Below are 22,037 nucleotides of genomic sequence, written 5' to 3'. Positions count from 1 at the left end.
TGTCTCTACGCATTTTTCTACAATTTAAACGATGATGGTGCCAATCTTTAGCAGAAAATTTCAAAAGTGACTGTAAAAACGTGAAAAAATAGATAGGCAAAATGTCAAATACTACCAAAAATAAACATAAACTAAACAAGATATGCAAATTAAAATACTAAAAATAAAACAAGAAAAATATAAAACTAGAGAAGTTAAGTTTTTCGTAGAATAGAATTGCTCAAAATGACCTCCTATACACGAGAAAAATAAAAAAAATCGAAAAAAAATTCCTCGGTAGAGGGTTAATTTTTTATAAAGTGCAAAATTTGAACGGGTTTTTTTAAATATCTCAGGATTGTAATCGAGTTGTGAGGCATTCAAAACTGAACAGAAAAAATGGTAATTTTAAAATGGGGAATTTTGACACTTCTAATTTTTTTAGCAAAATAATATTTAGCCAATACACCACATTAGATAGGTTCAATTCAAGATATTTAAATAATATATACACCCAAAACTGGGCAGCGGTTGTCCGAGAGAATAATGGCCTCGAGACGAAAGAATAGTGGTACCATTTACGGACACAGAGAACACAGCTCGAGATGGGCGAAAGAATTATCCTCTCGAGGTTCATTTGCAAAAAAAGTTCATCCGTCAAAACAAAAAACCAAAAGTGTCGACTACGGGAATCGAACCGTAGACCTTTGACATACTAACCCAAGGACTTTACTGCCTCGGCCACCACAGCTTGGTGGCTAAGGAGTGGTCAGATGTCGATGTATGACACTTGTTGGAGATTTATTGTATCAATTAACGAATGAACTCATTTGTTATGGTGGTGTGAGTTGATAGAATTATTCTCTCGATTTTGGCTCTGAGCCCGCAATAAATTTTGAGGGAACGATTCTCTCGACTCGGAATTTTGGGTGTAGTTTATTTAGGATTAAACAGGTATTTAATATGCGTATTTAAAAAAAGGCCAATGTGGTTTTGCCGTAGACACCGCCACTACTGTCAAAAAAGGTAAATAGTCTGATCTTTTAAATATTTCGTTAGTTTCTGTCAAATTTCAGATTTTACATATTTTTTGGAAAAATTACTAAAAAATAGGTAATATTCAATCAACCATATCTTCAACATTTAAAAATTGAACTTTTTTTCTTTGTGCACAAAATTGAATTTTATCTCAAACATTTATTTATTCATTATATTTATTTAACCAGTTGTTTTTTTTTGTTTCAATGGTTTAGAATTTGGCAGGATTGTCCAAATCAGCAACATTGTTTTAATTGTATGTATGTATGTATGTATGATCCCCATACCCGCAGGCAACTTGGTCCTGGAACACATGTGAGCGCTAGGTGAACAATTCGATCATCTTTTACTCCGTAATCTGTACACCCACGTGCATAAGTTTTTTTGCACGAATTTTTATGCTACAAATACCGGCGCATAGATCAAAATGGTTTCCCGCTTCCCTTCCCAAGCGCCGGAAATTTGTAGCGGGTGTAGGGACACTTCGTATAGACGCCCTTGCTCCCATCACGTCACTGAGGGTATGGAGCGACGAGAAATTAATAAGCATGCCCCCCCAGTCGAACCTTCATTAGAGAAGCAGGCAATCCACAACTCACAGCGAACGACCGAGGGAACACCCTACCGCGTATATAATAAGGTTGGCGTAGTTGTCTTGATTGTTCTGTGCGTATGATAGAATTAGTGAGAGTTTTTTGTGTTAAAAAAAAGAACGGGCTCACCAAATAAGAAAACATCAAATCTTGATCCAATCCAGCCTTCAAACTTCAGGTTTCCAATGATGACAAGTTCCAGCTTCTTGGAATTGAACCGCGACGTCCATATACTGTTACTGTTGCTGCTGGGGAATGCTGACCGTGATGAAAACCAGAAAGGAACACCAAATTTTGAAGCTGTCACAAGTTCTTCAGATCTTGAGTGATGACTTTGAAGGTTTTCCCGTTGAAAGGTTCCGTGGTTCCTCTGCCAATTGTAAAACAGTTGCTCAGGTTCTTGGCATGGACACTGAAACGCCGTGAGCCGTTCCTCTCTACACTTTCACTTTTGAATTCGAACATTCAAATATTCTTATTAAATACTCCGCTAGAACCACTACCGGGGCACTTCCACAGCAACCAACACCAGTACCGGAATCACCGGAATCTGCCGGAATCACAATTTTGGAACAAATATTCAAAGAAAAAAAAACGACAGCGAAAATCTTTGACGTCCGTCTTCGAGCGTAGCTTACTTCGATCACCATCAGCAACATTGTTTTAATTTAATCGAAAATCAATAATTACGGCAAGTCGCATAACCGGTATCGAAAAATTAGTTGGTAAAAATAAAACTTTAAGGAGTTTTTCGATTTCAAGCGTGAATAAATTTCTCAATGTTCAAGAGATTCTTTGACAAGCTGAAAGAAAAACGTTACTGAATTTTCAGCAAAACAAAATGGCAATTGTTTTCCTGAAATTTAATTTGTTTGACAATCATTTTTTGAATTTATTTGAATCATCTGTCAATATGACAAATATCAACTAACTAAGAGTTAAGAAAGATCTAAATCGCGGAATTGTTAACAGAAATTTCCGTTGTTGAAAATTTATCCCCTGAATCCGCTTTGTATATGCCGGATCCGATACTCTTCGATGGTGTACTCCTTAGAGGAACCGGAAATAATGTTTATTTCTCAATTGTTTAGCAGTTTAACCATTTTAATCATAACAACTCAAAGCACTATACGAGCACTTTTCCCATTCTCAAAAAGGTTGGGCTACTGTCGATCCTTTGAAACCGTACATAGATTCCCCAATTTTAATACAAACACTATTTCCTTGTAGAGTCTTGAGAATTTGCGGGATATTCGAAAAACATTTTTATTGTTGGTTGCTTAAAAAAAATGAGTTCGTGATGTATAACAACGAATTTTCTAAGTTAAATAATTCAGCACATTCTTATATTTTGTATTAAAAATCGAACATTTTATAAAGTTTTATGAAACTCCAACAGGTAATGAGGTAATGATAATGATTTGAAATGACTTTCTAAATACAAAACGTGATAAGATAGGCTACAGTGTTGTCTAAACATCGCAGGTTAATTAATTTTATTTTGAAATCTTTTGTATTATTCAAGCTAGGTACATCTCACCGCGAACACCTTACTAAAATAAACTAAACAGTCCCGTAGAATTCCCAACGTTGCTCAATCAGGATGCACATTATGCGATTTAACAAGACATTTCCATTTCAGTCGACCCGTCAACTCGTTAGCGCCACGTGTACGCTTCCGACACGCAGTAACCGTAACCCGCACTACCCTTCCCGCCTGGGGGTCAGGTGCAATCACTTGAGGCTGCAAGCTGCTGCTGCCGCCGGCTGCACGGGATATTTAATTATGAAAATTGAATCACTGCTCCTAGTGGCTGGCCATTACGGGACGGGAACCAAGCAAGCAGTTTGTTGGCGCTGCACTGTGGGAGTGAATTTTGGCTCATTTACCCTCCCCTCCCGTTGTTCCCGACCTTCTTGTTAAGGTGCAGCTATGCGACGCGTCCTAGTCCCGGATCGTACCGGACGGACGTTGATTGAATCTCTCACATCAAGGACGGACCGATGTCCGGCGTTGACTTGCCAGTTTGCACCTCGTCATCTCGTTTTGTGGGTTAAAAATCGGTGTGGGTGTGTTTGTTGTTGTTTCACTGTACATTTGTGTGTGTAATTGTGTAATATTGAGTTAATGAGTCATGGTATGACGGGTGACAAAGTTAATGATTTATTTAAGATACAACTTCAATGACAGTTGATGAAATTCAATGGTGATGGTGGGAAAACAAAATGAAGATCGAATGAAACCGAAGACTATACGGAAAATCAGGGTGTCCTCTAATTACATGCATCCTCAACTACTTACTGCAGGCATAAGTTGATCAGTGCTTCGAACTCTGGTCACCTTATTTTTATAGATAATCTTCTTCACACATCTCTCCACTTGTTGATTAAACTTCATAAACACAGCGTACGCGATATAGATTATAAACAGCGTTAGCGCCTCCCACCACCAGATCAGGTTGTCACGAAAAAAATAGATCAACGTAAGCAAACTAACACTGTAGAACGTGCAATCGCGGAACAACGGCCACCAGGTAAGTGTTAACAGGGTTTTGGAGAACAACGCACACATACCGATAACGAACAGGATGTTAAACACGGCCGAACCGACGATCGTACCGATACCGACGTCATCGAACGAAACGAACACACCGATCACGCTGGTGAACAGTTCCGGGGCGCTGCCACCGGCGGCCATGAAGGTCGCACCGGCCACGTCATCCGTGATGCCCAGTTTCTCAATGATCACGTCCAAAGAAGGCACAAAGAACTCGTCGCATACGATTGCCAGTGCGACAAACATGTATATTACGCCTAGAATGTGTAATATGACAGCACCATTACGACGTTGCTCAAGCGTAAACAAGTCTGCGGGAAACAGGGGATCCTTTTGCGCTACTACGATGGATGTGTTGGTGCCTGCGAAAAGAAGAAAGAGAAAACATCACATTAGTATTGGTGGCATCCTATTTGTTAGCACCTTGCGACTCCTTCAAATGATTTAGTAATTTTGTGTTTCGTGGAGCCACATGGTACTTTGTGTGGGCGTTTAGTTACCCCCATAGAAAAGTTCAATGGAGCCATTCAATGATAAAAATCGATAATTATTCTTGCAATAAGCATGTGAGACTCAATACAGTTTCACTTTGGTACTTTTCATGTCTGAGCCCAAACATCAATTATAAAAATATGTTGAGGAAACATTGGATGACCTCCGCCTTTGAAGTTCCAGAAATGAAACTTTTAGGGCTGAATTCACTGCCTTAAAAGCTTTTTAAAAAATAGGATTGTTGTTGTTAATTCTTCTAACTTTTTGAAACATTCGTGAAATTTTAAGATCTTTCCGGAAACAATATTTTCTGTTTTTTTTTAATCATTTTAAAAAAGGCAAACATTCAAATTTACGTCCTTTTGAAATGTTAGCCTTGAAATTTTTTTCCTGAATATTGTTTTCGAAACGATCGTAAAATTTCACGAATTTTTCATGTTTTAACATTGAAAATCGGACCATTAGTTGCTGAGATATCGACATTAAAAAAATGATGAGTTGTTTGGGTGAGACTTAGAAAACATTAATTTTCCTGTTTTTAAATCAGTGCATGGTAATATCACAGCAACTAAGTGTCGTATCAACAATGTACAAAAAATAGAATATAGAGATTTTCTCAGCTCTTCAAAAATATTTGTTTCAAAGTAGGCAAACATAGACACTTATTTAAAAAAAAAAAGGAATAGCTGCGACTATTTTCAAAAAAGTTACCTTTAAAAAACTTGAAAACAGTGCACTTTATCAATAATAAACACCGAAGTACTTTTTGATTGCAAATTTCATTTTACATAGAAAAATGAAGTTGTAAAATGTTAACGACCAATATTTCGATTTATTGATTTAATAAATCATAACTCGGACAATTTTTTTTTTTTTTTGCAAATTCTGAAAATTTCTGAATAGATCGCATTTGATGTCCCCTAAAACAAATAAAAAAAAAAAAAAACAAAAAAAATAGTGTTCATAATAATAGTGAAAAAAACGAAGTTGACTTCATAGCTGTCGGCCACCATTGCTAGTACCAACCACTAGTGTCTTCCTTTTTATCTACAAGGACTTCGCCGCCCTGGGCTCCTAAGTGTATGAAAGTATGGTACGGAGCGACGGCGCCTAATACCCATATTTACACAAAGAATTTTAGAGCGCCCACCGCGGGATTCGAACCGACGAACTCTGGATTGTAAGTCCAGTGCGCGGTCCGATTGATCCACACGGGCGGGACACATAATAATAGTGACAAAAAGTTAAATTGAAAATCCTCATTTTTTTACCGTGTATCATTTTTTTAGTGTAGTCCTTACCTACAACTTTGCCGAAGACACCAAATCGATCAAAAAAAATCTTTCAAAAGATACAGATATTTGAATTTTCATATATCATTTTTGTCCATACAAATTTGCATGGAAAATTATATAGACAAACTAATGATGCAAAATGGCTTCTTCGGCATACCGAAGGCACCAAAAAAGTTTCAGCCGGATTAAAAAATACAAAAATTAAAATTAAACAAAGCTCGTAAGAGCTTGTAAAATCCTGAAAGATTTTGCTTCTTGGCCATATTATTTCTATAATCAAAATATTGTTCTTCATGCAAGCAAAATTTTTCTAAAAAAAAATAAAGAGACAGGTCAATTATGAAAAAAAACTCATGTAAAATATGCTCTATAGAACTACTTTGACTCATTAACTTTCCCACAAGACCGAAAGTCTACAAACTGCATGAATTAGTTTTGTCTAGTCAAATAGTCATGAGCTGTGTGTGTTTAAAAATTCTCAACATTAAAAAAATAACAAACAATTACAGCCACTCCATGCCATGTTATGTCGGATAAAGCATTCCATCTTTCGCTCCTTTGATCTCTTACTCTTGCTTTTTCTCTTTCTCTCTCTGCCTATTCCTCCTGATGTACATTCCCGCCAACGTAAGCATATTACTTATTAAAGGCCAGATTTTAATTACAAGTCCCAACTCTTTTCCGAAACAAAGCAAACCCACTCAGGCTGGCAACACTGCACGGCCTGGTTGTTCCTTTCCAGAGAGTTGCCGCCGCGTCGAAAGTTTACATAATTGGGCCGAATGTGGCGGGCTCAATATGGCGGAGCCGGTTTCGCTCAAAACTTTAATAAAGAAAATTTGCGCTTTGCAAAAACAGTGGGTAAAACTTATTTTCTGCGCACATACTCAATACGGCACAGTTTTTTTTATTTCAAGCTACCGCCAGTATTACACTCAATTGCATGTTTCAGAAAATATCCAAAAAGCCGCACGCATTTAATTTACGCATAACTACACTGACACGGCTTATTAAAAAGTAAATTGAAGAAATTTACTAAACCGGTTTCGTCATTATGCCTCCGTTTATCACCTTCGAAGTTAAAAATTGATTCAAACTGTAAATCTACTGCGAACAAAGCATACAAAAAATGATACTTATGCTATTAGTAAAGTTGGTTAAAAATTTCAATCTATTATTCTATCAAATTTTCGATTCAGGTTTTCTATACACAACTGAGGCCACTTTTTACTTTGCCAAAAGTCAGCGCCCAAAACTTTGACTCTCGTTTGTCGGAGCCGGCTCCCCGGGGCAAAATCCTTTGGCAACTGTGACGCGGCCAAATGCCAAACAACGGCTGTGGAGAAGTTCTTTTTTACTTTTGTTTCCTTTGGCCCACGGTAGCCGGAGTTCGTACTGGCATGAAGGAGCTGCCGCAGAGCAGAGAAAACTGAAATTTAATGCAGCAAAAGAAGCGCCAGACATATCGGTCGGTCGGTACACACCGTCCTGGCCGGCTGGCAGCTATGGCCGGTGAGGGCGTGTTCGACTCCATTGGGCTGGCCTAGTTAAAATTTACCGCAGTTTCACTGTATAGCTACACGGCTACGACTGGGCTGGCCGGCCCTGAGGTGGTGACTACCGATGCTCTAATTGTTCGATGCGTTCTAGTTGGACTATTTCATGGGTTCTCGGAGTACGATTCGGGATGATTGCGATTGGGGGTTTTCCCGGGGTTTCCTCGGCATTGAGGGAGATTTAAACCCTAAGTGGTGTGCTAACTTATGAGCTGTAAAGTTCAGATTATGTAGATGTTAGCTTGAAGGTTAATGATTGATGATTTTTACGATTTCAAATGCGAATTCAGCTGTTCATATCAACTTTTATTATATTTATATAAATGGAGGCAACAGTGTCCAGAAAAAAAAAACTCATTTCTCTACAAGCAGAACACTGTTTTTCGTGCCAAGTTTTATAGATTTTTATATTTTTAAAGTTGTTGAAATATGATTTTAATGTAAAATAACCGTTTAAAAATTGCTTGTGTGGTTTTGATCCTAGCGAAATATTTGTAAAGTATTCCCATACTTCTTTTTAAGGTTTTCGGTACAATATTGAGCGAATTTGCTCATAATTGTCCCAGAGGCCTTAACTACCACAAGAAACAAAATGTGCACAAAAAAGAACATATGTAATTGAAAGTGTTGAAAGTGACTTTCTCTGAAAATCCTCAAAGGAATGCTAACAAAACAATTTGTTTCAATCTGAGTTTTTCTTTTTTTAAACTCCGCCCTGTAAATTGCATCTCTAGTCATTTTCCGTAAAAAAAAAACAATGAAAAAAGAAAAATGGCATGATTTTTTTTGGTAGTGAAATTATTGCCCAATTGTCTAAATTTTCATATGTTTCATATATATTTTAATTTAACACCATAAAAGTATTCCGCGATTATGCTACAAAATAATTATTCTCTATCAACATTTCTTTGTTTTTTTATTTGGATGATGCATTTGTCCAAATAAAGCCATTTTGTATCATCATTTTTTCGATACAAGGCTCGATACAATATTTTTTTGTATGCTTTGCTGATTGGTCATTCAAAATGGGTATGGGAAATGGGAATCTTGTAAAGCATTCTTCTGATCGATGTTGTGTCTTCGGCAAAGTTGTTCCTTATGATGATTACATTGAAAAAATGAACATTTTATTTCACTTTTTATTACCAAAAGTTAGATTACCAAAATTTGTATTTTTTATGAACTTTTTGAAACAGTGGGTTTAATTGATCGAAATCAACAAAACTATAAATACGCAAACAATATTCGGGTAAACAGTATTCAGTTCGGGCAATTTTCAATATCATCGTGACTTGGGAACGTTATCGTCCAGTGCATCGTGACGTGACGCAATGTTCGAACTGCTTGCAGCTTGGACATGGTGGAAGGAACTGTTTCTTCAAGAGTCGTTGTGCAACCCTGCGGAGGTGAACACAAAACTCAAGCTTGCAACACAATCCACGAGAACATTGAAGCCAAATGCTTCAAATGCGGTGGCAACCATTCTACCAAGAATCGGAGCTGCCCAAAACGAGCTGAGTTTGTGAAAATTCGACAGCAAGCGACGACGAGGCACCAACCAAATCGCCGCAAAACACCACCAGAATTCACGGACGTGAATTTTCCTCCTTTGGCGTCACCAGGAGCGGGATCTGCTCGAGTGGTTCCAAATCTGCAGCCATTGCCGTTGAATCAGCGGCAAAAAGTTGCAGAGAATACAACACCTCCAGGCTTCAGTCAGCAACCGAGGGAAAACCAACCAGCATCAACGGATGAAGGCAGTAGTGACCTGTTTTCACCACGAGAACTTCTGAACATTTTCATCGAAATGACAACAACACTGCGTGGTTGCAAAACTCGTGTAAGAACGCTTGGAGGATTTATCTTAAAAAATAGTCCTAGTTTACTCGTTCTAATGATTTTGAATATTTCAAAGAATTTTTATTTTAGTTTTAAGTTAGGATTAGTTGTTAGTTATTTTTTCTTTTTCATCCAAATGTATTCGATTAAATGCAAAAATGTAAAAATAAATAAATAAATAAATGAACGTGAACAGTTAATAATAAAACGAAAAATACAATAAAGATGAAGAGCATTTTGCCATACCACTTAGAATCCAAATGAAATGTAATTATTATAAAAATGTTCAATAAAGATACATTGAATTTCAAAAATTTGAAAAATGTATGTAGCGGCGTAATGTTATTTTTAAATTTTTAAACGATTGAGATTTCCACAAAAGTATCTATTTGGTTTATGGATGGTCCCTTTAGAGAAGCTGAGAAAATATCTAAAATTATCCTGTTTAGACTTTGTTGATCAAGTTGCTGAGATAATCTCTAAAGAGTGCATAATTGACAAAGGGAGCGCGTGGTCGTAAAAAATATTCGGAGTGAAAAGTGATTTTTTTTGTGTGCCTTTTGTTTCGCATTTTTGTCGTGTATTGTGTGCTTCGAGGAGAAGATTGCCCTCTGAAAATGCAGCGTCATCAGTGAAATAATTGACAAAGGGAGCGCGTGGTCGTAAAAAATATTCGGAGTGAAAAGTGATTTTTTTTGTGTGCCTTTTGTTTCGCATTTTTGTCGTGTATTGTGTGCTGCGAGGAGAAGATTGCCCTCTGAAAATGCAGCGTCATCAGTGCATAATTGACAAAGGGAGCGCGTGGTCGTAAAAAATATTCGGAGTGAAAAGTGATTTTTTTTGTGTGCCTTTTGTTTCGCATTTTTGTCGTGTATTGTGTGCTGCGAGGAGAAGATTGCCCTCTGAAAATGCAGCGTCATCAGTGAAATAATTGACAAAGGGAGCGCGTGGTCGTAAAAAATATTCGGAGTGAAAAGTGATTTTTTTTGTGTGCCTTTTGTTTCGCATTTTTGTCGTGTATTGTGTGCTGCGAGGAGAAGATTGCCCTCTGAAAATGCAGCGTCATCAGTGAAATAATTGACAAAGGGAGCGCGTGGTCGTAAAAAATATTCGGATTGAAAAGTGATTTTTTTTGTGTGCCTTTTGTTTCGCATTTTTGTCGTGTATTGTGTGCTGCGAGGAGAAGATTGCCCTCTGAAAATGCAGCGTCATCAGTGCATAATTGACAAAGGGAGCGCGTGGTCGTAAAAAATATTCGGAGTGAAAAGTGATTTTTTTTGTGTGCCTTTTGTTTCGCATTTTTGTCGTGTATTGTGTGCTGCGAGGAGAAGATTGCCCTCTGAAAATGCAGCGTCATCAGTGAAATAATTGACAAAGGGAGCGCGTGGTCGTAAAAAATATTCGGAGTGAAAAGTGATTTTTTTTGTGTGCCTTTTGTTTCGCATTTTTGTCGTGTATTGTGTGCTGCGAGGAGAAGATTGCCCTCTGAAAATGCAGCGTCATCAGTGCATAATTGACAAAGGGAGCGCGTGGTCGTAAAAAATATTCGGAGTGAAAAGTGATTTTTTTTGTGTGCCTTTTGTTTCGCATTTTTGTCGTGTATTGTGTGCTGCGAGGAGAAGATTGCCCTCTGAAAATGCAGCGTCATCAGTGAAATAATTGACAAAGGGAGCGCGTGGTCGTAAAAAATATTCGGATTGAAAAGTGATTTTTTTTGTGTGCCTTTTGTTTCGCATTTTTGTCGTGTATTGTGTGATGCGAAGAGATTTGCAATTCGCTCGCGTTATCTAAATTGTAGAAACAGTAATAATATACTGATAAGTCCAGCCCATAGCACTTATGCTCGGTTGGCACGCGTTCGATTAAAAAACTTTCTAAATCATCACTAATTTATCTTTCCGCAGCCGGCTGCCTAAGATTTAAAAAAATCAACCGATAAACAAAATGCTCATGGTCACATCACTGCCATTCGTGAATCCTGACCTCATACCCATCTACTAACCCCCTCAAAACTCATGTGATACTTTGTCGGAGAAGCAGTCGATTGGGCGGTCTCTATCACTCAAGTATCGGACTAACATTCCCATCCACTTCCCCGTGACTCTACCACTGGTCGTGGCCGGCGCCGGTATTGATCAGCATGATAGGGGCCTTTGAGAAGTTGCGAAGCGAGGAAAGATAGCACCCACTCATCTTCCACGGCTCGTGGATGTAACTTCTGGAGGTCCTGGTCAATAACGGAGTAGCAACTGCGGGTGGGCACCTATGCTTATGCTTATGCTAAGTTGCTGAGATAATCTCTAAAAGTTATAAGCTGGGTAATGAATAGAGAGAATGCGTAACGTGATTTTCGAATGATCTCAATTTGTTTACATCTGCAAAGTAGGAGGCTGTTCAAGCACAAGCATGACTTTTTTCTTACTGGTAAATGAGCTGTTTTATAATCAGTAGCATGTGCTTTATTTTGTCTAGTTTTTGACATTTTTAGAAGAATTTTTAATGATCGATAATAATACTTTCAACTTTTGGCAAACAGTAAATTGGTACCGTAAACCTTCCTTGAGGGTCCCGGAGCACCAAAACTCCTTAGCATGGTGCTCCCAACGAATAATAACCTAAAACCAAAACTCGGAGCGTATGGTGGTGTGTCCCCACGCTTTTTCCTCCCCTGTAGATTCAGAACTGTATTGTGGTTTGAACACACACCCTGTGCTCAAACTCAATCCAATTCAACGAATCATTTCTGCGGTTAACTTTACGCAGTAGGCCTGGCCGGTTTAACGTTTTGTGTTGTTTCAATGTATTCTAATGCAATGGTGCACTACAAATGTTAATAAATGACAAGAAGAGTGCTAGGCGTCATCAAACCTAAGGCACTCTCCAGGATCCCTTCGAAAGATTGGCTGCGCTAGGGTTTGATTAGATTAGATTAGATTAGATTAACAATATTTTCCAACTGTTATGGTTATTTTCAAGATTACTATTTTTAAAACATGTACTGAGGTAGGCCACACAAGGTCCATGCACTATCTTTAAATTTTAAATTTTTTTCAGTGGTGCTTAAAAAAATAGTTGCGTTGAAAATTCTTATTTTGGATTCCGGGGTGACTTTGACAGTCATAGTATTTCTTGTTAAAATTAAATTTAAGGTGTTAAAATTTTATTTCTACGTCAAATTTTCCATAGCTAAGATTGGTAATAAAGATTTTAAGAAAAAAAGAATGTTAATATTTAGTCAAATAAGTCAATAAGCTTTTTAATAAAACACATACAAATTTAATAAAAATTGTTTAAAAGTCACAATTTTGCCTGAAATTCGTTAAAGTTATTTTTGTTGATAAAATAATCGATTCATATTGCATTTTTAACTGAATTCGAAGCATGAATCAAAAGTTTTCACATTTTATATAAAGTTTGTTCTACTGAAAATGCCTATAAATTTGAAGATTTTTTTGAATTATTTTTTTTAAAACACGTAGAATTTTTTGTTTACAAATTTATTTTACCTTCTCTTAATCGAAAATTGTCCAAAGAATCCGAAAATGCATTCCGTTTTCCGATTCGAAATCATGTTCATTGAGAAAATCATGTCACTTTGAGAATATTAAAAAATGCTATTGGTCAACATTTTCTTACTTATAGTTAACTAATCATTTAAACTTTTAAATTTTTTATGAAAACTTCTTCTTGAAGTACTTTGAACACTTCTCTACCATAGTCAGTATGATTCCATAGCATTCCATACGTATTCAATTTGTATTGTTCATTTTGTGGGAAAATCTCAAACCTATCAAAGTCACCCCGGCTATCAAAGTCACCCCGTTTTACGGTACCACTTTGACAGTTCATAATTAAGGCCGTTTTGTGAACCACTATTCAGGTTATAAAAGTCAAATTTAAATATTGTGAATGAAAAATAAGTTTATCATAGATAAACTTATTTAAAATAGTTTATCATAATTCTTTAAAAGTGGAACTCATATTTATATTTTAATGTTCATTAGATTTTATTTAAGTTAAATATTCAATGACGGCTCCTCTACCCCTAGCATGACGAAACAAAGGAACTCAATCTGCTCTGCTTCGCCATAATCCATTCTTAATCCCGGAGCGAGATCGGCTGTCACATAAGGGAAGCAAAAAAAAGAACCTTAAATGAGACCCGCAGATACCATCCATAGATTTTGAACATAAATTTTCCCCAGTCAAAGAAAGCATCGGGAAATCAGCTCGAAAAGCCGCAAAAACTGCACACCACGGGACTATTCGGCCACCAAAGGCAAACATCGCAGCAGAAGAAGAAGAAAAGACACCGCAAAAAAAGCAAATACAAGATTTCCGACGAGGCCGCGCCACATGCATCTAATTTCTGAATTAGAAATTTAAATAATCGTCAAGTCGGAACGGCAAAGGGAACGACACGACCGGTGCTGCGGTGATGAATCCTCCGGGAATGATTATGAGGCAAAGAAAAATATCAAATGAAATTTCGAAGAATAATCACAATCATGAAAAATACAAAAGCAAACACAGGCACGCCACGGAAAACTCGGGAAACTCTCCGAGGGTGGCGGCACTTGATGAAACAGCTTCCGAGGATTTTTTTTCTTGCTCAAGCTTGTTCTTCTTCTTCATTTTGGTGCTAAAAATTGCGAGCGCCGGAATAAAACACAAGGAACGGTTGGGAGAGCCTAGATCAGTGCCAGGAAAAGACGCCAGTAGCATCCGAAATGAAAGAGCAAAAAATGAAGATGAAACACGCCTTGGAGCTGAACGACGACTCAGAGAGAGGCAGGCAGGATGGCACGGGGTGGGATATGAACATTCCCGGCATGCCGAATCAAATATAAAAATGCCTCCCTTTGATGGTCTCAGCGGCGTTGTTGGTGAAGGCTTTGGAGGCTGGAAGGGGGAAATTTTCGAGTACTGAGAAAGCCAAAGAGTACACTTTTGAATAGAATAGGGAAGTGCACTTCGCTTCGGGGAAGTATGGAAATTTTATTTGCTTCACAGTGAGGTTCTATGCAAAGAGGAGGGGGAGGGTTGCATAGGAATTGATTCATTTGACCAAAAGTGTGATAAGGCAGCTGAAAAATGCATGATCTTGGGGTAAGTTGAACAGCAATGTGATCTAGACAAACTGTTTTTCTCTAAATTCAGCACAATCCGTCATCAATCTTACTGTATATTATACGGAACCCCGTTTCAAAGTGGATTCAGTGGCATAGGTCACCTCCATAGGTCACCTTCCCTAGGTCCTATTGTAATGTATTTGGAAAGTACGAAAAACGTGGTTCCAGTGTATGGTTCGATTTCCAACATTCCATTTTAAATCATTTAACATTCGATTCCAAGGACCACCAATGTGATTTAATCGCGCATAATTCCTCGTCCGGCAAAGTTATGCCACCGGGTGAGGTCACCCCGTCCATAGAGCGAACCAGGACCATTTCCCAGTTGCAAACTGCACCGCCGAGATGTTACAATCTCACGTGCGCGCGCGTTCGTTCCGCTATGGTGCTGATGGCGGGCCAAACGGCCAAAGTTCAATGTTGCCTAGCCCATAAAACTGGGTGTGTGCGAGACGGTTCCCTGCGCGAAGGTCACACACACGGTCCAGGACCATTCCCATTCCCGTGCGCCATTAAAAACACGTTCCCATGTATTCTTTACAATCATTTTCCCGTTTCCGACTAATGCTGATTAAGTTGAACTCACTGCTGGGTTGACCATGGCCACACAAAGAACCACACTTGAATGTTTTTTCCCCTGATTCGTAGCCGTTGTGCATCATTGCCGAAAATGACACTTTCCGAGCTTCTGTGGCCGTAAGGTTACGGGTTTCGCATGTACCTAACTGGAGCCTGAGTCGAAATAGCTAAAGCTCCAGAAGTTCGGACTAAAATGTTAGTTATGTTATGATTGCCAAACAGTTGTTAAGAGCGAATTTTCTACAAACAGTGTGTCACAGGTAGAGAGGATAACGATTTTCGAGATTTTAAATTTCGCGAGAATCGAGAGTTGCAGTAATTTCGAGTTTTTGACCCAGAAAGAGGGTAACCGTATAAATTAGACCAACACATGTCTCATGGTGAGAAACATTGGAAAGTGATAAACATTGAATAAAGAAGATAATTAGCGAAAAAATTGTGCACTGTATTCCGCCGGGGAATTGAACCCCGTTCTATCTCATACCGTGAGAACGCATCACCGATCTGCCTACGGAACCAAACCACCAAGCTGGGAGGCGACTTTGCATTTTCGCGGGAGTCAGTTCATTTTTCAAAATAACTTTGAAGGAAAAAAAAGTATGCTTATTTTATTTAAATATCATGTTTTTATGGGCTGTGACTGCTATTTTTTAAAGGAACTTTGAGAACCCCAACTTAGTAGTAGATTTCACACAATCTGAATTTGCAAATGAAAGAAGCATTGGTAAAATCGAACTTAACATTGGCTTTATGTTTGTTTTCTGTGTATGGAATAAAACTCTTCTATTGTCGCTGATTAGATTTCTAATGTTTCGCCTGAATATTTTTAATCATCAAAATTCCCGGAAGTTTCGACCCATTTCCCGGGAATCAAAAAGCTCAAAAATGGGCAATTTCCCGGGAAATTTATTCCGAGAATTCCCGCTCGTCACCAGGTCTATCAAGGTGCCCCGATTTGGTTGAAACTTTCAGTGTTTGTTTGTTTATATTTAAAAAAAAAAACTCATGCCAACCATGAGACCTCTACGACAGGGGTGCCCAACCTTTTGGCCCTGCGGGCCAGATCTGATATTTCTGAAGCAGTGGCGGGCCGGAACTGATATTTGATAAAAGTTGCAAAAGTAAACACATTTTTTTCAATTTTCTTATGATTGGGTTCTTCTAAAGTAGGTAAATACATAAAAGAACTAGTTTTGCAAATATGATTCATATATCTTTATTTTAAGAATGAAAAAAAAGATAACAATCAAAAATGTGTTTATTTGACTTATTATAATTTTTGTTTGTTTGAAATTGTATATGTAGATATTGTTTTTGACGATTGCAACTAAAAACCTTGATATTTTTTTTTATAAAACAAGCATTACAATTTCAGTGATCGTTGCAAATTTTTGAAGTTTTTGATAAATTTCTTAATATTTTTAAAATATTTGCAGGAATCTGTTTTCAGTATTTCTAATTTGATTTTTAAGCTTTTTTCAAAAACTTTATCACTAAAAAGTTCTTCTGGAAAAATACATTAATTTTGCTTAATTATTTATTAAAACAGAAAATAGAAAAAAAAAATCAATTTGAAGAAAACAAAGATAAAACTGAAAGAAATAACATTTAGTTTCTTTTTGTAAAGTTTAAGACAACAATTCAAGTTTTTTCATAAATGGATAATTTTGTTTTTCTGCAAAATTTTTCAGCTACGACAAAGGGAGGTGGAGTAAAACGGTCATTGAAGTTTGAGGTCCAATTAATTACAAATCCAAAACCAGAAATCGATTTTATTTGTTATTTTTATTTTATTTGGTTCAAACTTTGTCGGGGCCTTCCCTGTGACCAAAGAAGCTATTTTGTATCGTTGGTTCGCCCATACAGGCCTCCATTCAATTTTGGCAGCTGTCCATACAAAAATGGTACGTAAATATTTGAAAAATCTGTAACTTTTGAATGATTTTTCTGATCAAGAAGACACCAAGTCTTCGGTAAAGTTGCAGGTATTGTATTTCCCAAAATCAGTATTATTTTATTTTTGAGATTATTGATATGTTTAGGGAACAAAAACCCGCAACTTTTGAGCCATAGAGAAAATTTTGCGGCCGAGTAGTAAATTTATAAAAAAATAGGGATTTTGAAAAAAATCGAAATTTTATGCATATTTTTTACATTTTTTTCATACAAAATTGGAAAAGTACTTTACAGATTTTTTGATAAAGGGCCCCGTTTTCAAGATATAACCACCGAAAGTGTGTTTTTTTCAGCGAAATATTTGCAGTTTTTTGATATAAATAATAATGGATGTTTGGCCCTTTTAAAATGATAGCCTTGATAAAAAAAGAAAAAGAAAATATCATTGGAAATGATTCAACATTGAAAATCGAACCATTAGTTCTTGAGATATCGACATTTGAAATTGGAGGGTTGTTTGAGGGATCACTATTTTTAAAAATCGAAACACCGATAATTAATTTCAAAATCGGCAAAAAATCCGTGTCCCTATTTTTTCGGAACAGTCCTCAACAATACCTGCAACTTGATCAGAAAATTAGCTTCTTTGGTTATAGGGAACCGTGGTGTGGGGGTAAGCGTGATTGCCTCTCACCCAGTCGGCCTGGGTTCGATCCCAGAAGGTCCCGGTGGCAAATTTTGAGACGAGATTTGTCTGATCACGCCTTCCGTCGGACAGGGAAGTAAATGTTGGCCCCGGACTAACCTAAAAAGGTTAGGTCGTTAGCTCAGTCCAGGTGTAGGAGTCGTCTCCCTGGGTCCTGTCCTGCTGGAGTCGCTGGTAGGCAATTGGACTCACAATCCAAACCTCGGAGTGGATGGAAACTAAGGTGTAAAAAAAGTTTGCAATTGGCTCAACAATCAAGCCTTCGGACACCTAGTTTCGAGTAGGAATCTCGCAATCGAGAACGCCAAGGCAATGCTGTAGAGCGAATAATTTGATTTTGATTTTTGGTTATAGGGAAGGTCACCACAAAGTTTGAGTCGAATAAAAAAATACAAAAAATAAAAATAATCGAAATCGGCCGATTTTGTAGAGAATTGCTCAATTACCTTTGCTGCATTTGAAAGGTCTTTTGAGTGGTGCTTTAAAAGACTTCAATGTATCATAATGATCGAGGATTACTTGGCTTTTTGCCTTCCTCATCTTACTGAGAAAAGGCTATAAAATCACTCGGAAAATGAACTTTTTAATTAGACTTCCTGGATCTACCTTCATTTGTACATATCGACTCAGAATCTGAGCTGAGCAAATATCTGTGTGTTTGGCTGTATGTAGACATATGTGCCAAATCAATGTCACAGGAATATCTCGTCACTGGCTGAGCCGATTTTGACCGTATTGGCCTCATTCGATCGTTCTTGGGGTCCCATAAGTCCCTATTGAAATTTATAAGATTTAGTAAAGCACATCAAAAATATGCTTAAAAACTGCTGCATGTAAATTTCACAATTTTCAAAAAGGTGGTTTTTGCGGTTATACATTTTAAGAATTCATTTGAAATGACCTTTCTTGTGGATTAAGAATTTTCAAGATCTGACTTACCTATCAAAAATTACAAGCAGTTTAAAAAATTTACATCACCTCAAATGGTCGGGTCTGGTCGCCACGAAAAAGCCGTGTAGAGGGATGCCATTTTCCTCAAAGGCGGTGTCTGTATAATCTTGACAAAAAGTCTGTAGGTAGTCTGTTTTTTTAATTCATTACTATTTTTTTTTCTTTGGTGTTAGGGGAGAACCATAAACATGTGGACACTTTAGGGGGGTTGGAATCACTCTATGAGAGGAAGGCACCAACCACCTAAAAGTGGATTAAGTAACTTTTTTCTTATAGCTTTTGTAAATAAGTGTTGACATAAACATTGTTTAAACCACAAAATATTTTTGCAACGTTTTTTTACCTTTTTGTTTTTCTATAAAACCCACGTTTTTAAATACCTAGGCGAAAACGTTGTTATGGTTTCGTTTGAGCAACCTGCCAAAAATGTATGGAATTTCGTAATTTTTGTTTTCGTGGATCAAACTTACTTTTTGCCCAGGTATTTAAAAACGTAGGTTTTAAAGAAAACCTAGATTTATGGGTATCAAAAGATCGGAAATCTTATGCCCTTTCCGATTCCACATAGGTTGACTTACCCAAGTAACCGTGGGACTGTATATGGTAGCTTTAAATCCCCTCTATATCAACATATAAAGTATGAATACAGAGTATCAAAACTTTATATTCACTTTATAAGCATGGAGGTAAAATTGAGTGGCGACGGGTAGAGTTGATATAAAGTTATACCGCGGTAAAACGTCAAAATACTACCTTACCGACAGTATTTGAAATAGAAAAAAAAGCTTTGCGCGCAGCTCTCTCTCTCTCTCTTGGGAGAGTGCTGCTTTTCACGGCATGACGGTTTTTGAAAGCTTGTTTGTGTTTTTTGCTGTGTTGTGCTTCATTCGAGATTCTAAACTGCGTGTTTATTTGATGTTCTGAGATGTTTCACTTAGATGCCCTGCGCCAACCGTCTCGTCCGTCCTGAAATATGTTTACACGTATGATTTTTGTCGATAGAGTCTTCCTTCAGTTAGTTGCATGAAAAAAGAATACACTAGCTAGGTTGAAGCAAAGTATTTATTAATCAATACACTTCAAACCTTTACAAAATATTGACAATCTTCACAATATTCATCGACGATGGAGCATGGAGCGCTGATTGCGCACCCGGTCCCGAGGTCTTGATGCAGTTTCCGCCGGCGGCACGCAGCTTCATGTGCAGCGCGGTGATTTTCGCCGGTGGTGCACTTTCCGCCGACGTACAAAGCGGCCACTTAGCAGCGTAGAGCGAGCCTCGTCACAATCAGCCTTGACCTTCATGCCGCCGGTGCACCGCCAAAAGTTGCTTGCCCAAAAGATCCGTAACGTGGACGAAGGTATCGTTGAAGCTGGCGTAGACGTATGCCACTCCGAACACGATCTCGTCCGAGGAAAACCTAGACCTCCTCCAGACGATTTTTCCTGCATCAACAAAAACACCACCAAATACTGCCAAACTTTCTTTGCCCTCACTAGTGTTGAATTAGTGTTTTGAAACATTTGAAGAAATGTCAAAGTGTGATGTAACTTTAAAAGCTTACTTTACATTGATATATAAAGCTTACCATTAATGCTTCGAAACATTATTGAGGTAAATGCTTTGAAACTTTAATTGGCTGTTCTATATGTCATTATACAGTAGGTAATAATGTTTCAAGCTATAAATGTTTCGAAACATTTGGAAAGACTATTTAAAGTGTCATTGCATCGGGAAAGTTTATTTAGAGTGGATTTAGAGTTTTGATTTAGTGCTTCTGGTTACTTGGGTATGAATCGTGGACCGGTTCGGATGCCGGCGGATTTTCCTACGACGTAATTCCGGGTTGGTACGAAAATCCAACGAAAAATCTATTCTATCGATACAAATACCCCCAAAACGGTGTTATACCCACTCCAAAATATTTATTTAGCAATTCTATGGTAATATATTGACATTTAGTTGAATTAAAAGTTTGCAAAAATAAGTTTAGATAAGATTTATATAGAATTTCCAGAGTTATATAAACTTTTATACTAAGTAGTTAGTAAACTTTATATTCAATCCAAATTATTTTTTTAATCAGTCAAGGATGCCTATTTGGAGTTGGGAGACTGGATTTATGGTGATTTGTCAACAAATAACATTATTTATATTAATTTTTCGAAAGGTGTACAAACTTTTTTTGCACCTTTTTTATTTTCGTAATAGTATTTGTTATATAACTTTTTATAGAAATCATCTTTTCATGAGCTTTTTATAGCAAAATGTTTGGCATGAGTTTCTGAACAAAACGTAGTACTAGGTTCCTGTCAAACTTTATATTTTTTACATGTTTCATCACAAAATGTGCATAGTGCCCAAGGGGTTAAATACTTTTTTTACATACTGTTAAAAATGTGCCATTTTTCATACTCGACTGTTAATTGAAAACTCGTAGAAATAAGCTCGTCACCTCTGCTAGAGTACCCACTAAGTGATATTAAAGGTTTTTTCATGCGGCTGTGGCAGTTGGAATTGCCACTTTTAAAAAATACATTCAATTGCTATTTGCCTATGCCTCAGGTTCGATAACAATTATAAAGATAAGTTTTTTATTCTGATCTCCCTTTTCAAACTGTTCAACATGGTACGCTACCACAACTACGATGATTCGTCGTAGGTATGTACAGACTTTCCCAAGGGTTGCACAAATCGCTTCTCAACGGAAGTTACAAACAACAATTAACGAACAAGAGCTCTCGCACGTACCCTTCAAATGCAGACACACACACACACCTAGCGTGGCACACGTGTTCAGAATCCCATCGGTTTCTGGGTCATCGGGCCCTCTGGCGCAGATTCCATACTCAAACACACACACACACACACATGAAGATAAAATTCCGATGCAGTTTTGCAAATAATTTATTGCATTGCCTTCGAAACATGACAAACTTTTTCCGGGTTTTCTCGATTTCTGGGTCGAAAATGGGGCGAGTGGTTGGGGCTAGTTTGGAAACGTCCATAAAATGTGTGGTGAGTGTGGCCTTGTGGTGGTGGCACTTCCACACAGAAGACGACGCCCCCTCACCAGCTAGCAGGGGGGTGTCCGGGAAATGGAGTGCAAAGTTTTACGATTGGGATGTCACCCGGAGAGACACCCCCACTGCGACCCAGCCCATCGGAGATCGGACTTTAATGGCAGTGATTTAATTGTTTGTTATATAATCGGTTTTGGAAAAGCGCTTTGCGAATGATGGGATCAGACATTAGAGCAACTTTGTAGTTTCAAGCTGGTTGAGAAGATGGAAACTCAGTATTTTTATACTAATTCCGTTTATCCGCGCCCAGTTATCCGATGCATTTACAGTTAAACCTTAAATCTTTCTATATGGGTAATTCTCCGCCAACTCACACAGCAGTTGCCCCGACCCCTCTTCG

General features: G+C 37.7%; 1 protein-coding gene across 5 annotated transcripts in view; it reads right to left on the bottom strand.

Annotated features, from left to right (window-relative positions):
- The window catches only part of LOC120424891 (sodium/potassium/calcium exchanger Nckx30C), a 214,792-nt gene that overhangs the window by 177,797 nt on the left and 14,958 nt on the right, over positions 1-22,037 (bottom strand). For 3 of the 5 annotated variants that reach the window (XM_052707207.1, XM_052707208.1, XM_052707210.1), the window contains exon 2: positions 3,913-4,529. In XM_052707207.1, the coding sequence (XP_052563167.1) occupies positions 3,913-4,529 (617 nt within the window). The remainder of the gene's footprint in view (positions 1-3,912; positions 4,530-22,037) is intronic. The other 2 variants (XM_052707209.1, XM_052707211.1) reach the window with 1 other exon arrangement.

This window comes from Culex pipiens, chromosome 2, assembly GCF_016801865.2.
Source record: "Culex pipiens pallens isolate TS chromosome 2, TS_CPP_V2, whole genome shotgun sequence".
Classification (NCBI taxonomy): domain Eukaryota; kingdom Metazoa; phylum Arthropoda; class Insecta; order Diptera; family Culicidae; genus Culex; species Culex pipiens.
Note: the sequence above shows the minus strand (reverse complement) of the source record. Positions and strands in the feature narration are given on the sequence as shown.